Genomic DNA, 21,850 nt, shown 5'->3' on the forward strand with positions numbered 1-21,850 from the left:
GAACAATGCTTGAGGAGGCAATGCTTCTTCAAAGAGGTCCTTAACAAGTCACACCTGCAGCCACAGAACAAGACCTGAATGTCTGGGGGTGGCAGAGAAGGCTGCTGTCATTCTGAACCTCTGTACCTCCTTGCACTTTTCTAGGTGGAATATGGGAAATTAGTTATGCATGTCAGTTTGCAATGCACCTCTGCTTGGAAACTATCAGAGGTTACGTATTCAAATTGAGCCAAATTGTTCTTCTTCGCCTTAGCTAGAAGGCACCTGACAGACCAAGCACAGCAATTTTCAAGAATCACAGGCTTCCTGATGATACAGGGAGCCATTAACTGTGTGCACACGAAAATGTGCAGCAACTGCAATGGATTTCACTTGCGCCTGTAGCTGATCCGTGACCATGTCCAAAAGATAATGATGGTGAATGGCCCATACCCTGGGGGAAGCCTTGTCTCATTTAGCATGCAGCAATGTGTTGCAGCTGCTACTTTTGAGCTACAACTTCAGACTTAAAGGATGTCTATTTAGGAACAAGAAGTATCTGTAGAGCTTACTTAATCCTTCTTCAAAGGTCAGTCGCTTCACCTAAAGCTGAAGCCTCTTGACCCAAAATGTCAACTGTCCATTTTCCTCCACAGATGCTGCCTGACCCACTGAGTTCCTCCAGCATTTTGCTGTTGCTTAGTCGCAGCAGTTCTGTTATCACATGCTGTTTGTATTATTTCTTTATCACATGCTACCCAACTTGAATAATGTTCAAACAGGCCTGAAGAATGTGCAAAGATTACGATCTCACCATCTTCCCTCGGTTTCCTTGATTATTCACTGGGTCAGATTTTGCTGTGCAGCTCAGGAGTGAGACTCAAGATTGCACATCAAGGTTTTAAAAATGTTGCAAATATTGTTGCTTGAAGTGTAAACCAATAGTGGTGCACCAAGAATAACGTGGTATCTGAGACCATGGTGAACGGCAATACCAAAATATCTGTATGTAATTTAAGGCTGGGGAAATAAACAAAGGAGGGACTGAGAATGAGGGTGAACCTGGGTGATCTCAGAGTCAAATCAGACACAGAAAGACTGGTTTGACAGAGAGAAAAGAAGAGGTAGAAAGGAAAAGGAAAGGATTCATCATTTTAAAAATCTCCTCAAATCTCCTAATACATTTCACAATCTGAAGGAATGAAACTACACACTGCATTTTCTGTGCTCATGGTCATTAGCAATTACCATTATGTTAAAAAGGGAAATTTGCTGTTAATTAATAGTTACCTTTCTGCTACAAGTTTATTAGAAAATTAATGAGAGCTACTTCATGAGATTCAGAAGGGAAAGATAAGCTTTCATGAAGCTTATGCTGGAGCAGCATAAATTATCCTTCAGCTCATCAATGAGTCACGAATTTGTTAGAATTTTCAGTGAAGTTCCTCGGTCATTTCACAAAAAACACTAAATGCAAGTTCTTCTAAATATGTGAATATTTCCATTAACTACTACCTGAACCTACTTTGCTCTGGTAAATGCACTCCAAGGTTTCATGATAAGCATTTACCTTCATCCATAATATCTTCCAACTGGATCAATGTTGCTTTTTTTTAAAGAGTTGAGCAGAACGAGCTCAGCTTTGTCCTTGTGTCCCGTACTGATACGTTTTTTAACTCCCTACTTTTATGTGCAATATGTCATACACTAAAACACTGCATCCTATTTCCCATTGTTGATACCTCGATCCTACTTTCATAATCTGTGCATCAGTACTTCTGGATCTTCCTGTTTTGGCATCCTGCTGAGAATTAAACAATTTGAGGCAAATTTTCAACATTTGGTCTTTGTTCCCAAATGTACTAGTTCCTACTCCACAGGACTGCTTGCTTAAATTGGATGTGTTTGTGAGATTATTTGAACCTAATAACTTTAGATAGGGACTGTCAGGATCAAATTGATTGTCAATTGCACCCTTGCTGATTTTACTTTTCATTGATCAATATCCCTTTCAAAACACTGTTATTCTTTTACAAATTAACTCTTACTTCTGAGTGCTGTAATCTCACATTCTGTTTTAAGTTTTTTTTAAGTTTTAAATATTTTCACATATTAGTATTTTTTAGGTATAATTAAGGCTCTAATTAACCATAGTTGTTAGTGCTTATTGGAGGCCTACCATCTTAGCCCCAAGACATCATTACAGCTCTTCTAAATAGTGTCTTAAAGTGAACTATCTTAAGCTATTCATCAATGACTTTTCCCTCATCATACGTTTAGAAAATGGGATGTTTGCTCATGAAAGGAACTGTCAGTTTCATCCCTGAAAGCAACCTACCTCCACATACAGTGTGATCTGCATGGGCTTAGCAACATTTGTGACAATTATTTGCTAGGTAAATATATCAAGGCCATGAAGCAAAGGCAGATAAGAGGAGTTGAGATGCACATTAGACTACCTAATTTAATTGTAATCTAATTTGGGAGACTGGATGGACTTTTCCTCTTCCTTTTCTCATGTCTGCATACACTACACTTGTTAAATTTCCTACACGGTCGTATATATGTTGTTTCAAGAGTAAAACTGATCAAAGCCTGGAGCAAGATTTCAACCTATCCAATTCTTATTATGGTTGCATAATAGAAATGTATTTAATCATGGGAAATGGAGTGACAATTTACAGCAACCTTTGTAAATAAAAAAGTTGTAATGTTTCTGAAAGCTTTAGATTTGGTCATTAATTAAAATAGTGAAAATAACATTTTGTGATGTGTCTTAATGGGTACCAGCTCTCCAGTACTATATGGTTTCGAAAGTAAGTGGTTTCATTTCTTTGAAAGAACTATGGTATTCTTACCGAAGTAATGCCATTTCCCATAAATACTTTGCAGAATGCAGCAGAACTGGTTTGGATCATAATCAGTGTTACAAATTGAAGTGATGTTGTTTTGATTTTAATTATAACACCATGCCAGTGCATCATTCCATTGTGATACTTGAACAAAGCCAAATATTTTTCTTGATGTCAAGCAGTTCCCTCAACTTTAGTAAACTTATCATTCGCTTTAGTGCAAAATCACAATCTATTTTAATGTATTTTATTCTTAAACATATCTTCAATTGGGATTGCCATGAATGCCATTGATTTTGATAATATATAGCTATGCTAATCATTTCTCTTCTATCAATGCTGTCTTTGGTTGGTTTCACACATGGCCACTGGTTGGCCAACAAATGTAATCGCCAACAATGTGTATTCCATTTAAAAATCAAGAGAGACTGGTAATTGTGCAGTTAAAGACTTTACATGTGGGCCTGCTGCTACATTTGCTTATTTCTCATATTTATTATTTACTATTGCATTTGTGCGTAAATGGTTTGCAGTTTATTAGAGCATAGGCATGTTCAATTTATGAAATATTTGTTTACCACCACAATATGTTAAACACTTATTTTGTTGCGACTCCCTCATTCACAATTGTATGTTCCATAAGTTAAATGAGTGCTGTTAAATTTGTAGCAGACACTAGACCATGTGTATGTATACATCAGCAATTTGTGCATTCTGGTATGGTGTTACAGGAATTTAATGGGATAGTGATTCTCCCATTGCTGCTTGGACTAATGCACACCATTGTAGCAGTTACATGTCAAAGTAAATGGAATTGAATGTTGGAATAATATTCAGCTAATACTTACATAGCGAGTTTAGATTATGCGTGAGGATGAATTTGTATTCTGATATATTATTTTGCCATTGATTAACCTTTTATAGGATTGCACATTTACCGTGTTGTGAATATAATTCAAGTGATTAAGGATGAATTTCTATATATGTGCTTTTATTTAATTACTAATTGACCTTTTGTGGAATTGCACATGGGGAATAGGTCGGGGCCCAGTGAGGGAAATTAGACCACCATTGAAGTTAATGAAAGAAATTGGATGTTGAACAAAATGGGTTGCCAATTCAACATTACCTGTCTTCCACTCTCAGTGAAATCAAAATTAACCCTCCATGTTTGTATTTAGATAAAGCAGAGATCTCTGAGGGCAAGGTGTAAATAGAATTTGGAAAAGGAAAGAGTAAGACACTGAAGGTTCATAGAAAAGCAAAGGCTGGTGAATGAGGATGGTTAGAAGGTTAAGCCAATGTGAGATAGAAGAATAAATTTAAATGTAGGGGGGAATATTGCATAATTAGAAATGTGGGCAAAGTACAAAAGTGGAATGGGGTTAGAGACTGAGAATAGCAGTCTGGTTACCTGTGCAGAATTGACGACGAAGAGCTTACTAGGGCCTGGAGCTGCAAGCAGTCGGTTATGCCAGATATGGGAATCACGGGCAAAGGAAGGGAGTGGGCAGGATCAATTCCCAAGTTTGCAATCTACAAAAATACCCAGATGTCTGCATAGACTGTCTATACACTTTAAGTTTTACCTATCATAAGTAAAATTCACCTTCTCCTCTCTATTTCTTATTTGTATGCTTTTCTCTTCCTCCTTAAATACACTCACCTGACTTTCCTTTTCATTTCAACTAACTCTTAGCATTCTACTTTTACAATGGTTCCTCTACCCCCAACCAATTTCCTTCCACAGTCCCAGCTGATGAAATTCCAAGAAGTTTGTTCCCTTTGAATTTTTCAAATCGGAATAATGGAAACTGTATAAGTCTCATTGCACAAGTAAACCTATCCCACTAGTACTGCTTAGAGATAATTAATTAACTTCAGAATTCAGCCAGTACTGTTTTTGTATTTACTTATTCATATTTTGTGGTCTGGGCTTTTCTGGCATTTATTGCCCATCTTGAATTGCCCTTGAGAAGTGATCATGAGCCATTGTGTAGTCCTTTTGGTGAAAGTACCCAGGCACTGGTGTTAGGTTGAGAGTTCCATGATTAAAGCTCATGGATGCTGAACTACAGGTGATACATTTCCTTGTCAGGATTGTGTGATGCATTTCTAGGTCAGGATGTGGAAAGGAATACCCTTGTGCCTGAAGTCATGGTCCTTCTTTGCAGTAGAGATTATAGGTTTAGGCAAGTAACTGCAATTAATATTGTAGATGATGCACTCTACACCCACTGTGTGCTGGGGTGGAAGGACTGCTTGTTTTGGGTGCTGAATGGAGTGCTAATGAAGAGGGTAACTTTGTCCTGAATGATATTGGACTTCTTGAGTGTTGTTGGAGCTACACTCATTGAAGCAAATGGGGATTTTTTTTAATCACAGTCCTGTCTTGTGCCTTGTAGATAGGCTTTGGGCCATTGATCTGATTTTGTACCGCAGTATTTATGTGATGGTTCAGGTGAGTTTCTGATCGATGTTGACCCCAGGATATTGATGGAAGGGACTCAGTTATGGTAATGAGGGGAGGTGGTTAGACACTCCTTTGTTGGAGATGGCCATTGCCATTGCCTGGCTCTTTATGGCATAAATATTACTTGCCACTTATCAGCCCATACCTGAATGCTGCATGCTGCCAGGACTGCTGCTGCATTTGCTGAGGAGTTACAAATGGAATTGAACATTGTGAATTATCAGCAACACATTCCCATTTCTGAAATTATGATGGATAGCAGGACACTGATGAAACAGTTGAAGTTAATTGGGATTTGGGCACCACCCTTCTCATCACTTTGCTGATGATTGAGATTAGACTGATTGGCTGCTAATCACCTTGACTTTAATTGCCCTGCTTTTTGTGAATTTGGACAATGTGCCTGATTGTAAAGTAGATGCAGCATTATAATTGTCATGGAGCAACGTGGTGGCTGTTTCTGCAAAGTAAGTCTTCACTCTTGCAGCTCTGAAATTGCTTGGTACCATGGCCTTTCCACTGTCCTCAGCCACGTTGATTGCATGGAGTAAGTTGTGTTGGCTGAAGACTGGGTTCTGTAATGGTAAAGACCTCGGGGAAAGTTTAGATGGATAATCCATATGGTGCTTTTGGTGGACGCTTGTGATTGCTTCAACCTTTGTATTCAGTACTCACTTGCTAGGCTCTATCATTGAAGATGGGGATTATCCTGGAGCTGCCGCCTCCATTAGCTGTTTAATTGTTCATCACTATTCACAACTGGATGCAGCAGATTTTTAATCTGGTCCATTCTTTGTTAGTTTGTTTAGGTTTGTCTATTGTATGGTGTTAAATCCAGTGTTATAGCTTCACCAGGTCATCCTTCTGCACACCTCATTAGACCAGGGTTTATCTGCTGGTTTAATAATAATGTAATAGTGAGGGATGTGCCAAGCCATGAAGTTACAGATTGTGGCTGTGTGTATTTCTACTGCTCATGGTCCACAGCATATCATGGATGCTATATCTGAGCAGCCAAATCTGCTCTCATTCTATCCTATTTAGCACAATTGTAGTGCCATACAGCATATACAGGATCCACTCTGTGTGAAGCCTAAAGTAAAGTTAAAGTAGCATTAAATGAAGCAAGCTCATTTGGTGTAAAAATAGAGTTATCAGCACCTTATTTTGGGTACTAGAAATGCCTTTGAGGCTCTAATGTGGTGTTCACAATGCTTGCAGAATTTCTACAATGAATCGTATTGGATGATATAATGGTGAGCAAACTAGTGGTGGTCAATGAAAGTCCCTCAGAAGTACATAGAGCAGGATATCAATTAGCAGGTACTGTTGATTTAATTCCAGCGCTGCCAGTTAGGAGGTGAATGCCACAGACCATGTCACCTTCCTTCATCTGGCATCATAATTTTGCAATAGGTCTTTTACATTTTTGTATCATTGTGGGATTTTCATTCACTTGTTATTGCAAAGGTCAACAATAGCCAGGTCATTTATTGTTTACCACCCAATGCTCAGATCTCTCTTGACGTAGTTTTTGAGGGGTTGAGGGGTCGTATTCTGAGTGGAGGTCGGTGACCAGTGGTGTACCTCAGGGATCTGTACTGGGACCCTTACTCTTTGTGATTTTTATAAATGACCTGGATGAGTAAGTGGAGGGGTGGGTTAGTAAGTTTGTGGATGACATGAAGGTTGGGGGTGTTGTGGATAGTTTGGAGGGCTGTCAGAGGTTACAGAGGGATATAGATAGGATGCAGAGTTGGGCTGAGAAGTGGCAGATGCAGTTCAACCCAGATAAGTGTGAAGTGGTTCATTTTGGTAGGTCTAATATGTTGGCAGAATATAGTCTTAATGGTAGGACTCTTGGCAGTGTGGAGGATCAGAGGGATCTTGGGGTCCGAGTCCATAGGACGCTCAACGTGGCGGCGCAGGTTGACTCTGTGGTTAAGAAGACATATGGTGTATTGTCCTTTAATCGGGGAATTGAATTTAGGAGCCATGAGGTATTGTTGCAGCAATATAGGTCCCTGGTCAGACCCCACTTGGAGTATTGTGCTCAGTTCTGGTCGCCTCACTACAGGAAAGATGTGGAAGCCATAGAGAGGGTGCAGAGGAGATTTACAAGGATGCTGCCTGGGATGCGGAGCATGCCTTATGAAAGCAGGTTGAGGGAACTCGGCCTTTTCTCCTTGGAGAGACGGAGGATGAGGGGGGACCTGATAGAGGTGTATAAGATGATGAGAGGTATTGATAGGGTAGATAGTCAGAGGCTTTTCCCCAGGGCTGAATTGGTGGCCACAAGAGGACATAGGTTTAAGGTGCTGGGGAGTAGATATAGAGGAGATGTCAGGGGTAAGTTTTTTACTCAGAGAGTGGTGAGTGCGTGGAATGGGCTGCTGGAAATGGTGGTGGAGGCTGATACGATAGGGTCTTTCAAGAGACTGTTAGATCGGTACATGGAGCTGAGTAAAATAGAGGGCTATGGGTAAGCCTAGTAATTTTTAGGGTAGGGACACATTCCGCACAGCTTTGTGGGCTGGAGGGCCTGAATTATGCTGTAATTGTTCTATGTTCTAGCACCGAAGTGTCCTCATAGAGAATTTTTGCATTAAGAAAACATACCTTGTTATTGTATCTGTTGATTGTCAATTAAACTGAAGCATGGTACACGCAATTTTGGAATAGTTAGAAACATGACAGTTTCTATCAGTAATAACAACTCTAAAGTAATAATTACACTGATGGCTAATACACAGGATTCACAAACCAATTCACATATACAACTTCCCCTTTTAAAGAAAAGAAACTTTGAATGAATAGGTGAGCGTATTTACATAAGAATTTTACATTCCAAGCTATTCAACTAGACTTAATCTCACAACTGACATGTTTATTTACCAGCAAGTCTAGTTGGGTTATACACGTATAGGTATCAATAACAAATCTAAGCACATCATGTTTTTAATCATCTGTGACCTTCTCAACAGTGAAGGTGTGTCTGTCTCCTCCCACTCGTCTGGTCTGAATGCTGATGATGCTTATGTGTAATTTTCCTGGAACCTGTTTGTTTCCACAGAATCTTTTTGTTTCTCAGGATCTTCCAGTAACTTGTACATCTGAACATCTTCAATTTCAAATTCCTGACATCCACATTTTTCCTTTGGACTTATTTGGAGAAATGCATTCCTTGCCAATAATCTGAAAGAAGACAAGTATCAAGCCAGCAATTTTACATGTTTTTTTGGACACATACTTTATTTGAACTTTGATGTTTAAGTGACATCAGCTTAAACTAGCTGTACAACTAGAACTAACACTATTGATGACTCTTCTGCCCAAGGGCCTGCCTGGCTTAACCAAGCCAAACTCTTTGTGGGTTGCCATCCTCGCCCGTCTTTCCAAACCAGACAAGTTTCTTGTGGGTTCCTCTGTGATACACCATCCCAAAATTTTGGATGAATAACCCTATTTGATGCATAGGAATATATCTTCATCTATCCTGGTCCCAAACTAGGCTTCCCAATATAGTGCTGAGGCCTTGATCTGTGTTTTCACATTCCTAGCTGTCACATCATTTCAAATGATGAAATATATGTGATCCTGATATGCGACCATTTAAGTTGAGTGCCTTAGCCAATTGCTCTTTTTGATATAAATCCTTTGTTGGTTCTCAATGCCTTCTTTAAATCTTTGGTCCTTTTCTCTTCTCCAATGAACAACAAGAAAACACAGCCATTCATTTTGTCTTCCTCTTTGGAAATCTCTCCTTTAACCCTTATCAGCTGTGTCCCTATAATCATCAATTCTTCTGTTTTTTTTATATCTGAGCCATCCTTTTCTCAGCTGTTAGTGCAGTGCTCTCTACAACATACTGGTGTTCTGCACTATATTCCACTCTGCCTGCTGTATTTGCCATCGCAACACTTCTCGCTTTTTCCATACTATGCAACACTTATACTGCCACATCCATTACTTGATTAGTTTAGCTGGCATTTCTTTTGAACCTCACACAGACCTTCCAGTTGGTCCTGTTTTGCACTTTTACTTGGCTGGCTCTTCCTTAACTTCACGTCACTGCCCCAAACCTGGGGCACCGTGTGTGATTCTGGAGAGAAAAGAGACCTACCTATTTGGCCCATCTTCCACAATGGATGTGCTGCTTAAACAGAATCTGCATGCTTTTAGTCTTCTGATCCAATGCTATTGGCTTCCTGGTGTAGTCCAGCACATTATAAGTAGATTGATTTCCTTACCAACTAGGACACTAGCACACTCAGCTCTCCTATTGCTCTCAGCACTTCTCTCAAGTACATGTACCATAAGACTTTGCTTGTGGTCACCAGGACTTGACCAAAGTTGCAGCTGTAGGTGTCTCATTCCATCAGTGTTCCCATGCAATAAATGACCATGCATCAAAATGGTAGCTTCACATTCACTGCAGCTTTCTCCTCTGGCACTATCTGTGGTGTAAATGCCATTTACTTTGTCTTCTCCCATGTCTTCATTGACTACTTTTATATTTATGGCATCCCTCCTGGGTTTGCTCTGTACGTGCAGACTACAGCTCCCGATAATTGCTAGGTGAAATTCGTGCAGGATGGCCTCCTTTACGGCATCAGGCAGTTCTAAATGCACAAACCGAGGCTGTGATATTTCCACCATCAGTACTAGGCCTACTGCGTTTGCCATCAACCAGCCTGTGGGTTTTCTGCCTTTCTTTCCCTTGCATTTTGTTCTTCTGTAACTTCTGTTGGCTTGAAGGAACAATATCCAATCGCATTCTGTTATATTTGCTGAGTTTTTAATAGCTCCATGTGTGTACTGTTTCTGCCACGTTGTCTTGAGCCCCAGTTACACACGATATTTCTTATTTCAGCACTGAGTCTCCCTTCTGTTTCACTGTTTTCTTAAAGTTGCAAACTCGTCAATCGCCAACAATTTTGACTCCATCCAGCCTCATTTCCAATGTAATTGGTGTATTGGATTCTTGTACTATGAAGTAGTACACAACTCATTTGGATTGGAAATATCACGGAAACACATTTCTTCCATTGTAGCAATAGGTCCTCAATTGTACTTGATGCATGGTACATACAATATTAGAATAATTATCCATATGTTAGTTTCTTAAAATAACAGTGATCCCACCAACCTTAAAGTGACAGCTATATGCCAGCAAATGTACACAGAGTCGTAGAGCTATACATAGCAACGAGCTCTTTTGCCCAACTCGTCCATGCCAACTGTGAAGCCTATCTACACTAATCCCATCTGCCAGCATTAGGCCCATATTCCTCTTCTCCTTTCCTATCCAAGTACCTGTCCAGATGCCTTTTAAATGCTATAGTTGTATCTACCTCTACCACTTCCTCATTCCATATAACCACCACTCTCTGTGTGGAAAAACTTGCCTCTCAGATCTCCTTTAAATTTCTCCCCTCTTGCCTCAAACCTATGCCCTCTAGTTTTAGACACACCCACCCTCGGGAAAAAGTTACTAAAAAGTAAATCATATTTAAAATATGGCACTAATTGTTACTATGCAGAGGAAGAAAAAATTCAAGAATATTGTGGATGGATGGAAGGAAATATCAGGGACTGCAGCAATAAACTTTTGGAAATGGTGCTGCAGGAGCAGAGAGTGAGAATGTAAGATCCCTATCTGTGAGGAAAGGCATGTGTCATGGATTAATAAGATATTAAAGTTATTTCAGTAGTAAGTGAATTTTTAAGTTATAATGCATGATGTATCTAGTAGATATGTATACTTAAGCTCTTCATCTAGAAGAATACTGTTAGCTAATCTTGTATTGCTAAGTTCCTAAAAATGTGTCAATGCCTCTACATTTGCTTTAAGGTCCTGAATATTTTCAAACTCTAGTACCTCGAAAGGAATGTGCTGGATGGGCATTGTGGTGAGGTCCCAATGATAGTTTTGTTCATGAGCCCCTGCTGTACACCAGCTGAGCCCTGGGTCGGGTTGGGGGGTTGTCAGGATGCCCAGCAACCATAGGCCCAAATGGCTGTGTGCTTTGGTCAGGGTGGGGAAGTACTGGGAAAGAGATGAGGTCTGTGTCTTGGTTTGGGATGGAGAGGGATCAAAGTCTGTGCTGTGGTTGGAGTTGGATTGGAAGGGAGAAATAATTTGATCAGGGGTTGAAAAAGGCCATGGATGACATTTGAGGATTTGATGTGGTGATGAGATAAGTAGTGGGAGACAATTATGTTGGAGTCTGAGCCCACTGTCATGAGGGAGTTGTGGTCAGAGGGTTGGGGGTTTGGGATCTGGCAATAAGATAGTAGGGTTTGGGAGCAACATTGGAGAGTTGTGGGGGTAGGTATGGGTATAGATGGAATCTAATACTTCCTCAAAGAAGGTCCCAGTCCAGCATTGCATTGGGAAGAACTATTTATCCCATGAATGGCTAGTCCTGATCACTTCCGATATAGCATGTAGCAGGTTCCCTTTGCCCCCAAAGGAACTGCACCATCCCTTGTTACCCCAATATAGAAATTGTAACAGACCGAAAAGTGACTCAAACCTTGAAGACTCTGGTCAAATTGCCGGAGATGTAAAATGAGCCCTGGTATGGTCATTATCGAAGTTTATTCTGCAGAAAATAATTTTCAAGTTCATTATGTTGAGAGAAAATGATGTGATTTAACAAAATATGGACCCTGTCCACAGCTCCCTACTGGTGTTGCTGTACTGCTAGTAGACTTGGAAAAGGTGCTGGGAATGCCATTGAGAGTATCCTTCCTGTTGCCTATCACTTGGCCATTGATTGAATGGTGACAGGATGGAGTGGAAGGATTTAATGTATTATTCCATTAGTTTACTAAAGATAATTTTTTTGCCACCATGTATAATATTTCCCAATCTTTTGGAATTATGGCAATGATTTCTATCTCTACCGTGGCCATATACCTTTTAGCTAGAAGTATCCTCTGTTTAAAGAGCTGTTGACTCCATGATTACTTTTTAAATTCCCCCATCTCTCCATCTTCCTCTGTGATGAACTGTCAGCACCGTCTGTATCTAACTGCAAGCTTGCTTTATGTAGTAAATAAGTTCTAATTTACAACGCGCGCGCACGCACACACACACACACACGCGCACGCGCACACCTTTTTCCCCTCTAAGTTCTCTGGAAAATAAATGCCAATTGCCCTTAAATTGTAATTGGTTTAAACATTTGTAATAAAGACACTTTGCTGCAGATCCTTATATATACAAGTGTTTTTGTTTGTACCTAAATTTAGCAGAGAAGAAGGCACAGAACACTAAATTATGCCATCCCTGCTCTTCATTTTCTCCCCTGCTCATGGTTCTTAAATTACTTGGTCACATTCACTGATGATATGTTTTATGATTTCATTTTTAATATTTTATCCCTTATGGTTCTCTTTGACTCCTCCATAGCTTTGAGTGTAGTTGACCACTCCAACATTTTCTGCCATCACCCCTCATCAGTTAATTGGAACCACCCTTGTTTGGTGCTCCTCCTGCCTGTTGTAGAGTAGTTGGCACATTTCCAACAGTGCCTTCATCTGCAGTCCCATAGTGTCATTTCACAAGTGTAACAAAGTTGAATCTTTGCCTCCCCTTTATGTAATGCCCCATGTGTTGTTGCCCTTTGGAATATAATCAATTCAGTAACTATGCATTGCACCCTCAGCTCTATCTCATAACAATTACTGATTGCCTTTAACAGCACAACTAACTCTGTGCTGGACTACTTGTCCAAGAGCTTTCGGCGAGCTAGACCTTTCTCAGCAGCAGGGTTGAAGTTGTTGGCTAGTTCAATCCATCAAGTTTCCTAATGTTGTGCCAACTTTAATCTTCTGTCATGGACTCTGTGCCTTGCAGGATCTTAGAATTTACAGAACAATTTCTTTTCAGTGGATGTCTCTGGAAGAGATACAAATCCCCCGTGGTCTTCCCTTACTCTATCCCTGCAGTTTGCGGTACATGCCCTGTACTTCTGATCCATATTTTGTTCTCTCTTTTGCTTTCAGTACAAAACTTTAAACCTAACTTTGGAACCCCAAAGTAAACCTGAAAGCACTTTTTAAAAAAAATGCTCCACATATTGCCATACTATTGAAGGTAAAATTAGACTCAGGAGTCAAAATTGCCTGGAAATTCATCCTTGGTCAGTGGCATTTAAATGTACTGTGGAGCAACACACAAGATGCTGGAGGAACTCAACGGGTAGGGCAGCATCTACAGAGAGAATTGGACAGTTGATATTTCGGGGTGCAGATGAAGAGTCTCAATCCAAAGCATTGACTGTCCATGTCTCTCCATAGATGCTGCTTGACCCATTGAGTTCCTTCAGCATCTTGTGTGTTGATCCAGATTGCAGCATCTGCAGTCTCTTGCGTCTCTATTAAATGTACTATGCATGGTAGCTGCGTGTTCCACTAATTTTAATTGACTGGGAATAAATTTCATAAACCCAGTAGGATGCTCAGTGCATTTAGCACCTGACCAGTGACTAGTTGCTGGGCAAATGACTTTTCTATTAAGCAGTAGGAATTAAGACCAGGTGCACTTAATGATTTTCATTTGACCAGGAAGCTAGTGTTCATGTTTTTGTCATGCTTCTCATTCTCAGTTCACTCTGTTTTCCTTCATACTCTTCTTGATCTTTTCAAGCTTTGTTTTTTTTTTCTCGTTCTGCTTAGCACGTGGTTCCTGTAACGTAATGAATGACCTTTACTGACTAATCTGAACAATCTTGAAGTAACATTGTTTTCTTTTCACTTTTTGCTGTACGTTACTGGCCTTCCTCACTGACTAACAGCAGTTATGCCAAGGAAACAATGAATGACACGGATGATCCTGAGACAGACTGTGATAACAGACCAACTTCAAGTCACTTCTATCCTGTCGCATTGCTGCTTGTCAGTTCACACTTGTTGGTAGTGTGGCTGATTTTGAGTCTTGCTTTACTCTTGGCCAAATATCAATAAAATTCACTTGTTTACCACATCATTTTGTAACTAACACGACAATGTATTCATGTGGCTATATATATAACATGCTTTGTAACAGAACCAACATGTTTGTAAGTCTAAAGTAATTGTATGCCATTGTTTGGAAAATTGTTCCAAGTTACCTAATTTATTTAACTGTCTTTACAGTAATGACTTCATTGTTTATTTTGTAGCAATTTATTTCTTCCAGGCCAAATTATGCGTTGTGTAAGATTTACTTTCAAGTGTTTTACATAAAATCCTGATCTGTTATGCTAAACGGGTGAATACTGTAATTGTAAAAGATATTTCTTTTCTTAAAATAGCAAAATATTAAAAAAAACACATGTAAATGTATAAAGTCATGCTATATTTTTGGTCAGAAATCTGTTAAGGGCAGCCCTAAATAAAAAAAAGTAGTTAATTGAAATTGAGATGTGTTTATAGGTTTAGAAACAAGAATCAGAATTGGATTTCACAGATACATGTGAATAAGTTAGCAAATAATTTACATATTTGATATAAAGGGAAAGAGAAGCAAGTCTGTTTTGTGCATCAAATTTAATAATTTTAAAAATTATTATAATCCAATTTCCAGTAAGCAGGTATTAGTGAACTTGGCTGGTTCATTGTATATTGTAATGGCCTCTATTCTTGCTAAGATCAGTGCCATGATTCTAACCAGGGAAGCGGTGTGGAAGCCTTAGCATGTATCAACTACACATGGGCAGCCAGGATATTTTAAACTCCTGAGCCTTATTTTAATTTTCTAAATTGTTCTCTTACCCCCAAGCCAATGTTAGCAAAAAGATAGTCAGTAGTCAAGGCAGGGCATCTTGCTTCAGGGGATTACATTGGAGACTCCCTTAGAAATGTTCCGTAAATAAATGAGTATTGGAGGAGTCTGAGACAGCTGCAGTCACATTAATGGGAAAACAAGTCCAGGCAGGAAAGGCTGAAGATGTTTGCAGTGTTACAAGATGTGAATATTTATAGAACATAAATGCTCGCCGTCATATTGATGAAGCTTCCATCTGTGGCAGGTGCTGCCAGAAACCCAAGTTAAAATGACATCGGTCGTTGATAAAAGGATGCCCTGTTAATGGATCAGCAGCAGGTGCAAATTGAGAGATTCATTTGATTGAAAAATGGTGTCATCCTGTGTATCAGCATAATTTTGCTGTGCAACATACATTACATATCTGTGTTTAAACAAAATGCTGAAATGTACATCCTAATCTGTCATTTTCAGAACAACTAGAATTCAGATAATATTTGAGACTATATCCTGTCCATGTGTGGCGTACCTGCAATGACCCATACAGATAATAGGTTCACCGTACATGCAATCAGGAAACAAACCAAAATGATCTTGGATCCCATACACTCAGAGCAGTGTGGTCATGGAAACAATATTGAAATACTTTGACTTCTGGAAAAAATAAACTGTAATCCCACGCTAGCAGCATAGTAAAATTGAAAGGTTAAATGCAGGCACACGTTAAATTTTCTATTTTCTTTTCTTCGACTTGGGTACGTCACTCATAGTCTTCACAAGCTACGGCCGAGCACATGGCTACACAATTGTTCCCACCTGCCCCTAACATATCCAATTGGTGAATAAGGCACAGTTTATGCCATTGTTTTTGATAGATAAGAATATTTGAACAAGAACATAATTTGCAGCTTAGATTATTGATGGTTTGAATTCTGAAGTAAAGCAGCTGTGACTGTTTTGATTTTTGCAATGTTTTTCTGCAAAATTAAATCATGTATATATTTAACTACTTAACCTTAATCTTCAGTGAGCAATTGGTTATTTTGGCCTGCCCTATGGATTGACGTGTGTAAGATGTATCATCACCTGTGTTAAATAAATGTAGATGATTATCCAGTTATTTTTACTTATTGAAAATGTTACAGCAAAAGTTTAATAAATGAAACCATTTGTTTTCCTTTCTCCTGTGGTATTATGTTTTTTTTTCCTTTTTACCAGAGAAGGATGTCGAATAGAGAATGCACAGAAGAATATAAAATGCAGGAAGTATGCATTCAACGCAATTCAGCTGATGGCATTCCCAAAATATTACAGGCCACCAGATGGAACGTATGGAAAAGCAGACACTTAAGCAATTTTGTTTGTAAACAGACAGTCTACACAAAAAAAAATCAGGTGTTTATTAGCCTCAAATAGAGAGAGTGAGTAATTTATCTTTTTTTTGACTGAGTGATTTATCTGCTGATGATGTCCATTTATATTACACGTATTGGGAATCATATTTGTGTTTAAACAAATGGAAATTGTACATAGCCCTTTGCAATTTTTTTTGATTGAAGGACCTAGCCATTTTTTCCTTGTTGATGTTGCACAAAGAACACTAGAATATTGTACTGTTTGAAGTCCTTTTCAAAAAGTTACACCTGCGTTAAAAATACATAAAATGGGTACTCTTTGAATTGCTGTTCTTGGAACTGGAAGTTCTTGTTACAACAGATTACTGTCCACAGTCATATTTCCACTTCTTGCGATTGCCATTTAGAAATAAGAAGTGATTTTTAAAGTAGATGTTTAGTAACACAAGCAAATATGTACTGATATGTTTGCAGTTATTCAACAATGCATCCAACTCAAGTGCAATATAGGGAATATGTGACTTAAAGAATTATTGTATTTACTGCTGGTGTTTGTGCCAAAACATTTCTCTGTTTGGTAAACAGCACATTATGTTCTTAAAAGGAATATGTATAAAATAGGCTCCTGTCTCTTATAATGTGTGTTACATTAAGCATAGGCACCTAACTGACAATTAGGTAGTAACATTAGAAGTACTTGTCTCTGGCACATTCACCAACCAAGGAACTATTTAAATGCATTAAAAAATAATTTCAATTTTTAAGTATGCATTTTCACTTTTCTATAACAGCTGTTTAAAAAAAAGCAGGAAATCCGCACTATTATAAAGCTGAATACTATAGAGCAGAACTAGGCAAGTGTACAGATCACACAATTTACATCAAACGAAGGGCATCTTCATTGTTTTTAAATAACCTTTCATGTATTAGATTTCTTGAGGTCCTGAGACATTTTAAAACGACTGATATTTATGCTGCTAATACAGCATTATAATTAAAGAACCAAGCAGATATAAATATTGATACTTAAGGAAGCTACCTGTAGGTATTCTTGAAATTACCCCAGGAAGAAGAGCAAAATCTTTAGGACGAAGGAGAAAATTGGTGTCTCTGGAGAAATAAAGTTGGAGTTGGTAAGAGGTTGTCATTCTCTATCCGACAATCAAAGTAACCTATTTATTGCAATCAATTATACAATGTTGATTTAAAAAAATGTTATTTTTGTGCATGACAAGGTGATCTTGTAAAACTGGTGCTTCAATTGTTCATTTGATCACTGCAGCAATAGCAACTGCATAAAGCAAAATTTTGTGAATTTAATTGTTTTTCAAATAAACCTAATTTTCTATTTGGATCAATTTTAATAGCACTTTGTTGGATTTGGAAGATAATTAAATCGTTTGGTCCAAGTAATACCTATGCTTTTAGAACTGGACTGCATGACATGGCACTGTCTGGCCACCTAAGGATTCACATGGTTGGGACTAATGCATGGAAAATTAACAGACCCATTTTCTCTACAGCTGCCTCTTCCTAAAATCCTTGGATACAGGCTCTCGGGTTCACTGTTTCCAATAAATGCTTTGTTTTCTACTATGAAGATAGATACAACATTTCTATTGTTTTCTTAGTCCCTATGACAAATTCTATGACTCCCTGTAGTGTGACACACATTTACCTTTGCTACTCTTTTCCTTTTTATGTTCAAAAAAAGTGCTCAGTTTTTATTTCTTAAAAGTTTACTCTTATTTTCTATTTTCCCTCTATCGTTTTCTTTGTAATCTTTTGCTGATTTTAAAACTCTCGTTTATAGATCTTATAAATATACCCTTGATCGAGTACTGTTGTTAACATTATTGGTTAGCCATGGCTATAACACTTTCTAAAGGAGTTTTCATGTCTCAATGAAGCACACAATCGTTGACAATTATGAATATTTTTAAGTGGTTACTTTTTATCTACCTTTGCATCTTGTAATTTAGATTGCCAATTTACCCAATTTGGTCTACCCTGTCAATATGATGATTTAAACTGTTCCCAGTTAAATGCATTACCTTGCATTAATTGCATGCTCCTTAAATGTGCTGATTTATATTCTGCCTAAATATTATAGCTAATAATTCCCACTTTGCTTTCTACTGTTTGTTAATTCATGGCTCTACCCATATAATTCTAGGCTAAGATTCTAACTTGCTACTGTCTTTATCTCATCACCATTATCAACCTCCTCTCCTTTTATATTTCACTTGTTTATACTGGAAGTCAAGATCTCTGGAATAATTGGTTTCCAATCTTTGTCACTATACAGTGATGGATATGATTGAAACACTCAATTGTGTTTCATATCAGGGAGTAAACAGAAGCAATCAAGTGAACAACACAATACAAAAGTGCTAAATTCCAGATTTCAGCAGAGCACATTTTGGTGTGATTGGGGAAGCTCCTGTGGGAGAGGCAGAGCAGTAATTTAAATTAAATTAAGAATGTCAAACAATTAATATGGAGGGTGGGGGGGGGGGGGGGTGGTTTCCTGATTTCTTTGTAACTTACCAATAAAACCCTGGCAGAAACAGCGGTAGTGGAGGAGCTGACGATGCAATCCCACAGTAAATATTGTGGCTTCATGGTACTCTGCAGAGAGAGTTCTTTACTTATCTTGTATTGTTTATTTCATTGCAAAACTTTAGAGGAAGTTTGGAAAGGATTGTGCTCTTCTTGTAGTTTACTAGCTACGTTTTTAGAACTGCCTATTTATTTGCTTCAGACAGCAGGTCTCTAACAAGAGCTGAGAAAAAAAAACCAAGAGTGCCATGATGGCACAGCCAGTAGAGCTTCTGCCTCACAGCCCAGCAACCTGGGTTTAATCCTTGCCTCAGGCACTGTCTGTATGGCATTACGTGGAACGTAGAACAGTACAGCACAGGAACAGGCCCTTCGGCCCATGATGTCTGTGCCAATCATAATGCCAAATTAAGCTAAACCCATCTGTCTGCATGTGGTCTATATCCCTCCATTCCCTGCATCTTCATATCCCTGTCCAAACCCCTCTCAAACACCACTATAATGTCTGTTTCCACCACCACCCCTGGCAACATGTTCCAGGCACCCACCACTCTCGGGGGTGGGGGTGGGGGAAGAAAACTTACTCCACACATATTCTATAAATTTTCCCCCTCTCACTTTAAAGCAATGTCCTCTCGTATTTGACATTTCTACCCTGGGAAAAAGACTCTTTCTATCTACCCTATCTATGCCTCTCTTAAACCTTTATCAGGTCTTCCCTCAGCCTCCAACACTCCAAAGAAAACAAGTCAAGTTTGTCCAAACTCCCCTTATAGGTAATACTCTCTAATCCGGGCAGCATCCCGGTGAACCTCTCCTGAACCCTTTCCAAAACCCCCACATTGTTCCCGTAATGGGCTGACCAGAACTGCACACAATACTCCAAATGCGGCCTAACCAAACTTGTCTACAGCTGAAACATGACTTCCTGACTCATACTCAGTGCACAACCAATGAAGGCAAGCATGCAATATACCTTCTTTACCACCCTATCTGTGTTGCCACTTTCAGTGAGCTATGGACTTGCACCCCAAGATCCCACTGTACATCAATTTTCTTAAGCGTCCTGCCATTTACTGAATACTTTCTCCATAGATTTGACCTCCAAAGTGCTGAACTTCATACTTGCCCGAATTAAACTCCATCTGCAACTGCTCTATCCTTTTTCTTGTCAAAGGAATGCTGTATCCTTTGACAGCCTTCACTATGCATAACTCCACCAAGTTTTGTGTCGTCTGCCGAGTTTGCACCTTCTCACTGTGATGATGTGGAGTTCCTCTAGGTACCCCTGTTTCCACCCAGAGCCCAAAGATGTTCTGGTTAGTAGGTTAATTAGCCACTGTAAATTGCCCCTAGAGTAGATACATGGTAAAATCTGGCATCGTTGATGGGAATGTTGGGAGAATTAAATGGGATTAGTGTAAACACATGCTTGATAGTTGTCACAAACCCAGTGGGTTGGAGCTTGTGGGATGCTGTATGTCACTATGCAGAGGAAGAATTTTGCCATGGAAGCTTCAGAAATGAGAGCAGGCAGCTGTTAACCAATCTGCAGTTGCACAAGGGACAAAGGGTGGAATTCACAGAAGGTCAAACCCGCAAAAAGAGTTGAGTGACAAAGGTTCTGTTTCGTTGCGATACAGGAACATTTCCAGAGGCTCAGACTATCAAATAAATTGTGGAAGATTTATTCATCTCCAGGAACAAAACCAGCTGGTGAATCCGGTGAACATGCTCTTTGTTTCAACATCTTGGGATCATTCCAAAACCTTGCTGGAAACATCTGTGGGACTTTCCAGGCAGATGCACATAAAATTGTCAGGCGGGTGACAGGTGCCTTAGTTGCAAGAGCAAATGCTCCAGTTCCACTTATCCTTGCAACATAGAGCTCTGCACAAGTCCATTGATCTCACGTCCTGCTTATAGAAGAGCGTGCAGAACAACAAAAAGCTTTCTATGAGCAGGGACCAGCTAATCCACATTTGGGAGGTGAGTTGTTTCTTTAAATATTTTAAGGAGGCTGCACTTAAGAATTTCATTAAAATTCTCCTGACTTCAGAAAGCGTGGCAGGTGAATAGAGGCGCGATTGATGGAGTCCATGACGTAAGTGCTTTGTGATTCAGAGAGGTCAAAATTGTTTTCTCTGGGACCCAAAAAAGTTAACAGTGACTCTACAGCCATTGCTCTCTCACCCTACACCAACCTGCATCCTCCCACCCCACCCCACCCCACCCCACCATGATCAGATACCCATTCCCTAATTTGCCAATTTGTTACATGAAACCACGTATGGAGTCCCTGGCGATCATCATCAATCCCTGTAATTATCTGATCTTTTGCTCTCCGTCTGCTTCCCTCAACTCTGTCCACCAACTCCCTTCGCTGCCGCCCCATCACCTCCGCATTGGCCATCTCCCACATCTCCATTTTATTTCTCAGTTACACTGAAGCCTTTCCTGCCCCCTTTAGTCAGCCAGCCTTATGCTCAGGTTAGCTCATGTTCCCATTGTTGTCCCTAAGGAAATGGACAACAGAATCCAAGGAGTACCAATCAAGCACCTTATAACTATACAACATCAATCACTGCACCAGTCTGAAGCACCAGTGCAGTCATCTCTAAACCAGGGGCATTAGCGGGAAAATTATTAAGTACAGGGTGTAGTACCACACATATGTGAAAAGGAGCAGTAACATCTAGAGGGATCTAGGTGTTCTAGAGCATGAATCATAAAACGTTAGCAGGCAGGTCAAAAAAGTAGCTAAGAAGGCAAATAGTATGTTGGCCTTTATTGTGAAGGGTTGGAGTTTAAGAATAGGGAGGTTTTGTTATTGCTGTACACAGTGTTGATGAGACCACATCTAGAATACCGT

The 21,850-nt window shown here is 39.4% G+C and overlaps 1 protein-coding gene across 6 annotated transcripts in view; it reads left to right on the forward strand.

Moving 5' to 3' along the window:
- The window catches only part of inpp4b (inositol polyphosphate-4-phosphatase type II B), a 561,052-nt gene extending 543,305 nt beyond the window's left edge, over positions 1-17,747 (forward strand). For 2 of the 6 annotated variants that reach the window (XM_052042079.1, XM_052042071.1), the window contains exon 18: positions 14,112-14,728. In XM_052042079.1, coding sequence (XP_051898039.1) covers positions 14,112-14,280 — 169 coding nt within the window. In that variant the 3' untranslated portion in view covers positions 14,281-14,728. Of the gene's footprint in view, positions 1-14,111; positions 14,731-16,279 lie in introns of those variants that run through there. The other 4 variants (XM_052042097.1, XM_052042088.1, XM_052042054.1 and 1 more) reach the window with 3 other exon arrangements.
- The last annotated feature ends 4,103 nt before the right edge of the window (positions 17,748-21,850 follow it).

The sequence above is a fragment of the Pristis pectinata genome, chromosome 2, assembly GCF_009764475.1.
Source record: "Pristis pectinata isolate sPriPec2 chromosome 2, sPriPec2.1.pri, whole genome shotgun sequence".
Lineage (NCBI taxonomy): Eukaryota > Metazoa > Chordata > Chondrichthyes > Rhinopristiformes > Pristidae > Pristis > Pristis pectinata.